Here is a 10,216-nt window from a genome sequence, read left to right as displayed (position 1 = left end):
TAAAATTTTTTATATTTTAGTAGTTCTACTCCCCCAAAGATGGACTTTGATGGTGCAGAATAAGAGACTTGTAGTGTCTTTTTTAAGGTCTTTTAGGGTTTGAACATGGCCGGAGACACTACCGCGTCTCCTGAAAGAAAGAAAAAGAGAGAGAGAGAGGAGAGAGAGAGAGAAAATATAATTATGATATTTAAAATAAAATCGTAGTTAAGATAAAGATTTCTGATAGAAGAGATATTAGATGAAAACGATACATCTAATGCAATTTACTTCTCTGCGCTTGTGTTTATTTATGAAATGTGTATTCACAAGATATTACTAGTTGTCAAGTATAATATATGTAATCCTTTTATAAAAAAATTATATAAATTATTTAAAATCACTATATTTTACTTACAAACTATCTGTCATTGCTATATAGAATTAATTTTAATATTTTTTTCAATTAAAAAGACAGGAATATAAGTAAACATTTGAGACATTTGAGATACAAAAATATTGTGGAGCTCTTAAGGAAACGGGAGGGCCCTCTTTTTGTAATATTCCAAGAAATTAATCTTGAAAAATTACGAAAATTTCAATGCAACAGACTCAGTTTTATATATATTATTAGATCAATGCAAAATAATAATGTTACAGAAGTTGTAATTGTATAAAATATTGTTTTAAAAGTTAATCAGAAAAAGCATATAATTGTTCTGTTTTAGGACAATTATTTAAATAATTAGTATCAAAATTAATTTTACTGATTTATTTTTTTTTTACAATTTGATGAATATAAATGTTATGTAAAAAGTAGAAGGATAAAACATTAAATATGTATGTTGTGTTCCCGCTTGGAAAAGGGGTTCAATAAGTAACTGCCACGTATACACTAAATTTACAATCGCTTTATTTCCTGTGGTTCGTATAACTCAGCTATCTGTGTGTGTGTTTCTTACGCTGTGCCCGAGAGGATACAAGAGAGCGAATCCGCCGATACGCGTGTATATATACATCGCACATTGTCACCCCCGCCATACCACTTGCTCTCCTATCCTAAACGCGATGTCATGCTTACGCGCTTATTTTGAAAAGACATGTAACTATGTAACACTCTTCCCTCTCTTAAGGAAAAAAATCATAACCACAACAAAAAAAAAATCTACATGTATATGTGTTAATGACGTTGTTCTCTTTTTTTTTTATTTATGAACTTGATTCCCCATAACGCGTTGGAACTTTCTTTTCCCGCACTGATCTCCGTGGTGTATTATCCACCTTTATTGGCGCTGGGGTTTCTTTTACCATTCTCGCATTCTTGTCTACATTTACATTTTTCGAATTAATAACAGGTGTTTGATTTACATTTGGGGTTTCGTAGTCGAACATATCGTCGCTCATATTATACGTATCTCTAATTGGACACTCGCCTATTTCTGAATTTGATTAATGTGTCTTTTCCAACATTTACCATTATCTAAACGAATGATATAATGTGCATGACCGAGTCTTTGTTGCACGTTACCGAAAATCCATTTTTGTTTGCCGTAATAATTCTGGCATTCTACTCGTTCGCCGATATGTACTTCGCGAATCTTATCGTACGGTTTAGTCTCGCAATTATTGCTTGTATCACTTTGTGTTGGCAACAATAAATTTAATCGAGTCCGCAAATTACGCTTTAGCATTTTCTCTGCTGGAGATTCACCCAACGACACATGAGGCAGATTTCTGTAATGTAATAGAATTTGGTACAAAGCTATCTGTAAATCTTCTGTACTTGCCGAAAGACTATTGAATTTTTTTCTTAACATCTGCTTGAAGGTTTGGACGAATCTCTCCGCTTGCCCATTTGTCGCTGTATGAAATGGTGCTGTAGTTTTGTGTATTACTCCATTACATTTAAGAAAGTTTTTGAACTCGCTAGATACAAAATATCGACCATTGTCTGACACTACCACCTCCGGTATGCCAAACGTTGAAAAAATTTGTCTACAGCATTTGATCGTTGTATTACTTGTAATATTTTTCGTAATGAGCACCTCTGGCCACTTTGAAAACGCGTCTACTAACACAAAAAAGTAATGTCCCATAAAGGGGCCTGCGTAATCAATATGTACTCTTTGGAACGCTCGCTCTGCTGGCTTCCACGTAAGTGTTTGTGTTTTCGGCGGATCGTTTCGAATTAAATTACAATTTTCGCAGTTTCTAGCTACATTCTCTAAATCATTGTCGATACCCGGCCACCAACAATATCTTCTAGCCATTGCCTTCATTTTTATAATGCCGAAGTGTTCCTCATGCAACTCTTGCAAAATTTTCTTTCGTAATTTCCGCGGCACCAAAACTCTACCGTCTCGTAAAATCGCGCCACGTTGGCAACTAAATTCAGCAAGTGGAACATTGAATCTTTCTTTCGGCTTCAGTTCTTTGCCTGATTGTAACGCCCGCGATAACTTTTGTAATTCTGTATCTTTTTCCGTTTCCGCTGCTAATTCTGTAAATGTGACTGGAAAAGATTCTATTAATTTAATTTCGTATTCATCTACTACGTCGTATTCGAAATCGTCCTCTGACTGAATTGGTAACCGCGACAATCCATCTGCATTACTATGTAATTTCGTATTTTTATACTTGATGTTGTAATTGAATGCTTGTAAGAAAATTTTGTAATGTTGCATGCGCATCGCGCTATGTACCGGCAATGATTTGTTTGGTGCTAATATTTGTGTAAGTGGACGGTGGTCTGTGTAAAGTGTAAAACGATTTCCGTATAAATACTGATAGAATTTTTTTATCGCGAAAATAATTGCATACGCTTCTTTATCGATCTGTGCATACTTCTGCTGTGTTCGAGACAACGATTGCGAAGCATACTGGATTACCCGCTCTGATCCATCTGGGTGCTTTTGCGAAAGGACCGCTCCTACTCCGTACATGCTTGCATCACATGCTACGATTAATGGGTGTTTGGGATTGTAATGCGCCAAAACTTTATTACTCGTAAATTCTCTTTTCGCCGCTAAGAAAGCTGCTTCGCACTCCTGTGTCCATCTGAAACTCACAGCTTTGCCGCCCTCTTTTGTAACAACGTATGTAATGGCGTAAGTATTCCACTTAAGTTTTGAATGAACCGTCCGTAATAATTAATTAATCCTAAAAACGCACGCAATTCCGTTATATTTTTCGGCCGAGGCATTTTCTCAATGGCTTCCATTTTCCTTTTTTCTTTATGAATTCCGTTTTTATCAATGTAATAACCGCAATAATGTATCCCTTCTTTCAAAAATTCGCTTTTCTCCTTATTAATTTGTATATTTAATTTCGCTAAACGTGTAAGTACTTCCTTAAGTCGTTCCAGATGCACTTGGTCGTTCGGACCTGTAATTTTGATATCATCTAAGAAAACAGAGACGCCCGGAATGCCCTTCAGTACAGTTTCGATTTCTTTCTGCCAGATTGCCGGCGCCGAAGCGATCCCGTATAATAAACGCGTACATTTGTATAATCCCCGGTGTGTGTTTAGGGTTAATAACTCTCTATCCGCGGGATGAATTTCCATTTGTAAATAGGCCTGCTTCAAATCTATCTTTGAAAATTTTTGGCCTCCCGATAGAGTACTAAAAAGTTCGTCTACTGTAGGTAACGGATATTCATTTACTAGTAATTGTTTGTTTACCGTCACGCTAAAATCGCCGCAGAGCCTCACCGAATTGTCTTTCTTTAAGACTGGCACGACCGGCGTCGCCCATTCTGCCGCGCTCGTTTCTTGTAAAACTCCTTCTTTAACGAGTCTATCGATCTCCCGATCTACTAAAGGTATTATTTTGAATGGTACTTTCCTTGCTTTAAGAAAAATTGGTTTCGCGTTCTCTTTTAGGATAAGTCGCGCTTGTATTCCTTTGATTTTTGTGCTTGAAGGATCCAATTCGTTTTTGTAATCGCGCAGAATTTTATGTAATTCCGTTCCTGTATTTGAATTTAACGTAAATACTGTGTCGGTCAATTGTACGCCTAACTGACGAATCCACTCCCGTCCCATGAGTGGTTCTCTATCCATGACTGTAATGTACATATTTAATGACTTGATAATTCCTTTGTAACGTACTTGTACTTTTACGTAACCTACAACCGTAATTGTTGTTTTGCAAAATGTAAATAATTTCAAATCTGTGTTCTCTATTTGTGCATCCGGAAACCAACGCTCAAGAAAATATTTACTAACAATTGTAACCGCCGCTCCGCTGTCTATTTCGAAACGCACGTTTTTCTCGTTTATATCTACGGAAATAAAATACCTATCTCTATGCTTAATATGTTCCGTACTCATCCATAAAATGTCGCTTAGTTGATGCGCCTTTGCTCTATTCTTTCTCATGCATACTTTTGCTAAATGGCCTTTAATGCTGCAATTTGAACACACGATTTCTCTATTCAATGTACATTTTGAAGCTAAATGCTTACCTCCGCATCTATAACATGTAACGCTATTTATACCGCTTGTATTATTATAATTTGGAACGTCCTGTATGGCACGCTTTGCTTTCTGGAAAACAGCTGGTCTGTTTACTGTTGGCTTCTTGTGTTGTGACCGTTTGTCCTTCTTCCCCATTGCTGCTTCTTTCTGGCCCACGTAGTCCACGGATGATATTCCCGCTGCCTGAATTTGGTTTACATCCTTCTCCGTCAATTCCATTGAAAGGGCAATTTCGACTGCCTTGTCGAAAGTTATATCCTTTGTCTCCAATAACCTTGCTTGTGTACGCCGGCTTGTAAGCCCGAAAACAAATTGATTCCGCAACGCCGTTTTTAAGTATCCTCCAAAATTACAATTTATGCTCATCTTATGTAATGCTGCTACGTACTGGTGTATGCTCTCTCCGTCGGACTGCTTCCTTTGGTGGAATCGATAATTTTCCGCTATTTCAAGCGGTGCAGGGGCGTAAAAATCCTGCAAATGTGATGCGACTGTGTTGTACGTCTGCGTGTACGGGTCGAGAGGTGCTAACTTGTCGCATAATATATCGAAAGATTTACTTCCGATGAAATGTAGTAGGTACGCCACTTTCTGTGGTTCCGGAACCTTGAACACTGTAACGGCTCCCTCAAAACGTTTTAGCCAACGCTTCCAATTTGTAACGGCAGGATCGAAAGCTTCTATTGCGAAACTTCCATGCACGATTGCTTCAGCCATGGCAGAATCCGCAGTACCGAGTTGTGGTCCGCAAAAAAAAAAAAAAAATACTCGGCACTCACTGTAACACGTACGTGTCCTTCTTTGCAGGGTAATGTACTCTTCTCTCAACTTCCTGTGCGGTATCCCATCCTCGTCGCCAACTGTTGTGTTCCCGCTTGGAAAAGGGGTTCAATAAGTAACTGCCACGTATACACTAAATTTACAATCGCTTTATTTCCTGTGGTTCGTATAACTCAGCTATCTGTGTGTGTGTTTCTTACGCTGTGCCCGAGAGGATACAAGAGAGCGAATCCGCCGATACGCGTGTATATATACATCGCACATTGTCACCCCCGCCATACCACTTGCTCTCCTATCCTAAACGCGATGTCATGCTTACGCGCTTATTTTGAAAAGACATGTAACTATGTAACAATGTAGATAATAGGAATTGTAAAAATATATTTCTATGTATAGTCACAAAAAAGTATTCTTATATATTTGTTTAAAGCAAATTGAAATATATTTAGTAAAATAATAATTGAACAATAAACGTATGAGCTTATACATGTATATTATATATATAAAAACACAAACCTAATACATATATGTATAATAGTATGTTGCACTTGTAATCATGAATACATATTATCATTAAAATTATAATAAATAACTACACAGTACTGCTACTCTACATATATTATCAATAAAAGAATTAAAATAAATAACTTTACAAGTATTGCTTCTATACATATAATATAAATATATGAAGAAATCAAAATAAAAAACTTGTGTAGCTTTTGCTTTCTTTTTTATAAAATTCTCGCAATGTAACTTAACTTTTAGCTTAACGTGTTATATAATTAATTTCACATATTGCACTTGTAATCATGAATACATATTATCAATAAAAATTATAATAAATAACTACACAGTACTGCTACTCTACATATAATATAAATATGTGAAAAAATCAAAATAAATAGCTTGCGCAGTGCAGCTTTTCTAACTTTCTTTTTTATAAAATTCTCGCAATGTAACTTAACTTTTAGCTTAATGTGTCATATAATTAATTTCACATATTGCACTTGTAATCATGAATATATATTATCAATAAAAGAATTGTAATAACTACACAGTACTGCTACTGTACATACAATATAAATATATGAAGAAATCAAAATAAATGACTTTGCGCAGTGCAACTTCTCTAACTTCTTTTTTTATAAAATTCTCACAACGTAACTTAATTTTTAGTTCAATGTGATAAAATAATAAAAATTAGGTATTCTACTTATTTTTTGCATTTGCTTAAATACAAGTAATCTACGTATTATTTTTGAATAAAAAATTAAAATATTTCCGATTTGACTAAATAAATATTTTCTGAAAAAATATTTTCATATTCATTTAGTGACGCTTAAATTTGCCAGATATATAGTTATGGATCCACGTTTTAATTTGAGCAACGGATCGATTAAATAAGCACTTATTTTTTTCTTTTATACAGGAAATTTTTTTGTTAGATGGCAGCTGTGAAGTGGTAATTTCTTTTTGAAATTCTTTCAATATTGTATTACGTTCTTCTTCCGTCCAACGTCTTCGTTTTGTTATACCAAATAGAGATGCTACAAAATAAATTAATTATCTATGAATCAGAATAAATATTTCTATATAAAAAGCAATAATTTACTTAAATTTTATTTAAATGTATTTTTATTTAAATTACTAGTAGAATAAAATTACTTTAAAATTCTCTTCAGAGTACTGACAAACTTTCATTAATAAGAAAATATTAAAATTATAACGTCATAATTATAAGAATAAAAAGAAATAGGAATGCAAAAATAAAATAATATAAAATAATATAAAATAATATAAAAAATACAAATAATATAAATAAATATATAACTAAATTAAGCTAATGTGTGTGGAACCTTTATCATTTATCATTATTATTTTTTAATTAAATATTGTTATTATGTACATTAAAATTCTATCAAAAAATGCATTATAAATAAAAGCTTAATATATTAATATACTTTGACATAGTCACATAAAAATATAATACTAAATAATATTTAAAAGAAAATCCACTCTGACTTGATAAGTTTATAAAAACTGAATACAATATGTGAAAATGAGAAAATAAACTTACTACTGCCACGTTTCTTTATTTTTGGGGAATAAGTTTCGTCAGAATCATTGTCATTATTCACTATAGTATGGTTTTGATGCACGATTTTCTTTTTTACAGATTTTTGTTGTTCATCTGTTACGCTAAGAAATTTCGGTAATTTCCTTTCTGTTCGTAATAAAGAAGGCTTACGTGAATTTATCATACATGTTTCGGCATCGTTTTCCGATTCTGCACTCGAAGTATCTTTGTTTGTTTCTTGCATCTCTTCCTTTTCTGTTAATAATAACACAATATTATGATAATTATTATATATGTATATATATATGTAACCAATTCTTGAAACTAAGGGCTAATATATACTACAACCGCGGACGTCGATGCATAAAAATTGAATAAAGCAGAATGAACACAATAATGAAACGTATTCTCAATTTGAATCCATTTCAATGAATATATCATATTCATACTTTGATTTAATAGGTTCCAAACGTAACGTTTCATTGTTGCATTCATTATTACTACTTTTATTTCTACACAGACATCCATGATCGTGGCACACATTAGCCTTAATTTCATAAGTTTTGGTTTATACGGACTTTTGTCTGATTTTTTCTTCTAATTAAATAGATATATTAAGAATGCAGAAAAGTTTAAAAAAGGAATACAATAATTAATATATTTTATACAAAAATTAATATATAAAAAGTACTTGTGGCATATATATAATAAGATAAATAGTGTATATACCTGAATCACTATTATTAGATTGCTGTTGCTCATTTTCATCTAATGCTGCTTCAAGAAATTTCGTCATACGAACTATCTCTACAGCTGCTATTGACTGTCGATAATGGCGTTTATGAATTTTCTCGTGATGTCCCATAAAGTTCGCCAAATCATCCACTTCATTGTCAGATAAATTTAACGTAATGCATGTTGTAGCAATATGTTTACGTAATTCAGTACCTCTTAAAAAATGTGGTATTTGTGCATCACATTTTTTAGAAAAATATCGCATAAGGATACACGCTCTTAAATATTTGAAATGACGTTTGGTACTACTAGGTATGCCAAACACATACGGATTTTTCTCAGGAACATTTGCATCCTTTCGCTGGTTCAAAATTAGTTCAACACATTGAACTAATACCATGTCTAAAATCACAGGCACTGTACGTCTCAATTTTCCACGAATTAAGAATCTTACGTATTTATCAGCAACCTATATACAAAAGTTATATATGGATTATTATTTTGCATCATATACCATATTGTGTGTAATTTAATTATAATATTTGTAAACAAATAATATTTATACATAATATTTATAAATAAATTTATCATATTTAATACTTTGTGTAACATCATCTTTCCTCAAAACTGGGAATAAAAATTTTCTTACTGTCTCAATTGCACATTCATGAATTCTGCCCATCAAAGCACGTCCTAAAACTTGTACATTTCTGCCTTTCGAATTTCCTACACATTCTTTAAAATGATGCCTGATATTATTTTTAGTGAACCATCCTTTACACTTTGCGCAACTTATAAAATCTTGTACTGTTTTGCAACTATTTTTGGCAGGCCTTCGACAAACAATTAATTCTCCCGTATTTAAGAAAGGATCCGTATTATGTATGAAATTCCTTTTTTTTCTAATAGACTCTATAATTTGTTTTCTTTCTAAATTACCTGCAATGAGAATATTAAGTAATGTATATATAATGTAAATAATGTATATATAATGTAAATAATGTATATATAATGTAAATATATTAATAAAAATTATAACATATTAATATATTATATTTAACAAATAATCAATATTTATAAAAAAATATACTATAAACTTAAATAATTATACAGAATTGAAAAATATGATCACCTTTTGGTAATAATACAAATTTCTTTACTTCAGGTTCCAATTTATGCACGTTTTCTAAAGGACGTGCAATTTTACTCTGAAACTTTTTGCAATAGTAGATAAATTTTTTTTTTGATGTCCCTTAGGTTGAGAAAATGGAACATATAAATTGTCTTCTCTACAACCAAATGTATTGATAGAAGAAAGATCTATCAGTGATTCTGAAGAATTTTTATCATTAGTTGCAGATACTTTATTGCGGAAGCTTTCATGTTCCGTAATTTCTTTGTCAATTGTAATTTCCAATGCTGAAGGTAAATATTCCAAAATACTTAATGAGTTTGCAAAAGCAATATTGTCATTAATATCATCACGGGAAATCATATTATCCTAAAAAAATCATAAAAATGAAAAGGTCAGGCCATGTTCAAAAGAAGGTACTCAAAAATTTAAACGATCTAATAATAAATTATCACGAAAAGTAACTGATATGTTATTCAAGGTGCCAGTTCAAAGTGAACATACGTAAAGTGTATATTATCTAAATTTAGTAATAATATATTACCATGAAAAGTAACTGTGATATTTTATTCAAGGTGCAAGTTCACATTGAACATACATACATATAAGTAAAACTGATTACAATTTGATTCTAGAAAATAAGTGCGATATGTTATTCTTGGTGCACAAAATATAATAGTCGTTTATAGAGATTTGATTTGAAATTCATACTAGCCCGTACAATGAAAAATAATTGCTCGTAATTCCAGAGTACCAATTTGTTAATGACTCAGAAAAATAACATGGCGGCCTGCTCTCAAAAACTATGATGTTTCTCGATGTCCATTTAGAAATAATGTCGAAGCTCTTACAGAATAATTACTACAACATTTGAAGTACGAAAAGTATTACATTAGAAGAAGATTAGATTAGAATAAGGATTCCACGTATTTTTAAAAGCTCTACACACAACAAAGTGAATATACAAAACTATATACAAATACCTTTTTCTTCTGTGTTTCTGAAGAAAATTGTAAGTCAAATGAAACCTTGC

At 32.3% G+C, this 10,216-nt stretch overlaps 1 protein-coding gene across 1 annotated transcript; it reads right to left on the bottom strand.

Moving 5' to 3' along the window:
- Nucleotides 1–6,436: 6,436 nt before the first annotated feature.
- LOC146723998 (uncharacterized) lies at nucleotides 6,437–9,264 on the bottom strand. Its single transcript, XM_085480668.1, has 5 exons — nucleotides 9,184–9,264; nucleotides 8,701–8,990; nucleotides 8,046–8,520; nucleotides 7,317–7,571; nucleotides 6,437–6,786 (listed from the first exon to the last, which is right to left on the bottom strand). The coding sequence occupies exons 2-5, from the start codon at nucleotides 8,731–8,733 to the stop codon at nucleotides 6,569–6,571; spliced, it is 981 nt and encodes a 326-aa protein (XP_085336794.1). The 5' UTR covers nucleotides 8,734–8,990; nucleotides 9,184–9,264; the 3' UTR covers nucleotides 6,437–6,568.
- Nucleotides 9,265–10,216: the final 952 nt, after the last annotated feature.

The sequence above is a fragment of the Nylanderia fulva genome, unplaced genomic scaffold (assembly GCF_048542155.1).
Source record: "Nylanderia fulva isolate GAGA-0341 unplaced genomic scaffold, ASM4854215v1 Scaffold1554, whole genome shotgun sequence".
NCBI classification, from domain to species: domain Eukaryota; kingdom Metazoa; phylum Arthropoda; class Insecta; order Hymenoptera; family Formicidae; genus Nylanderia; species Nylanderia fulva.
This window is presented reverse-complemented; position numbering and strand designations above follow the sequence as displayed.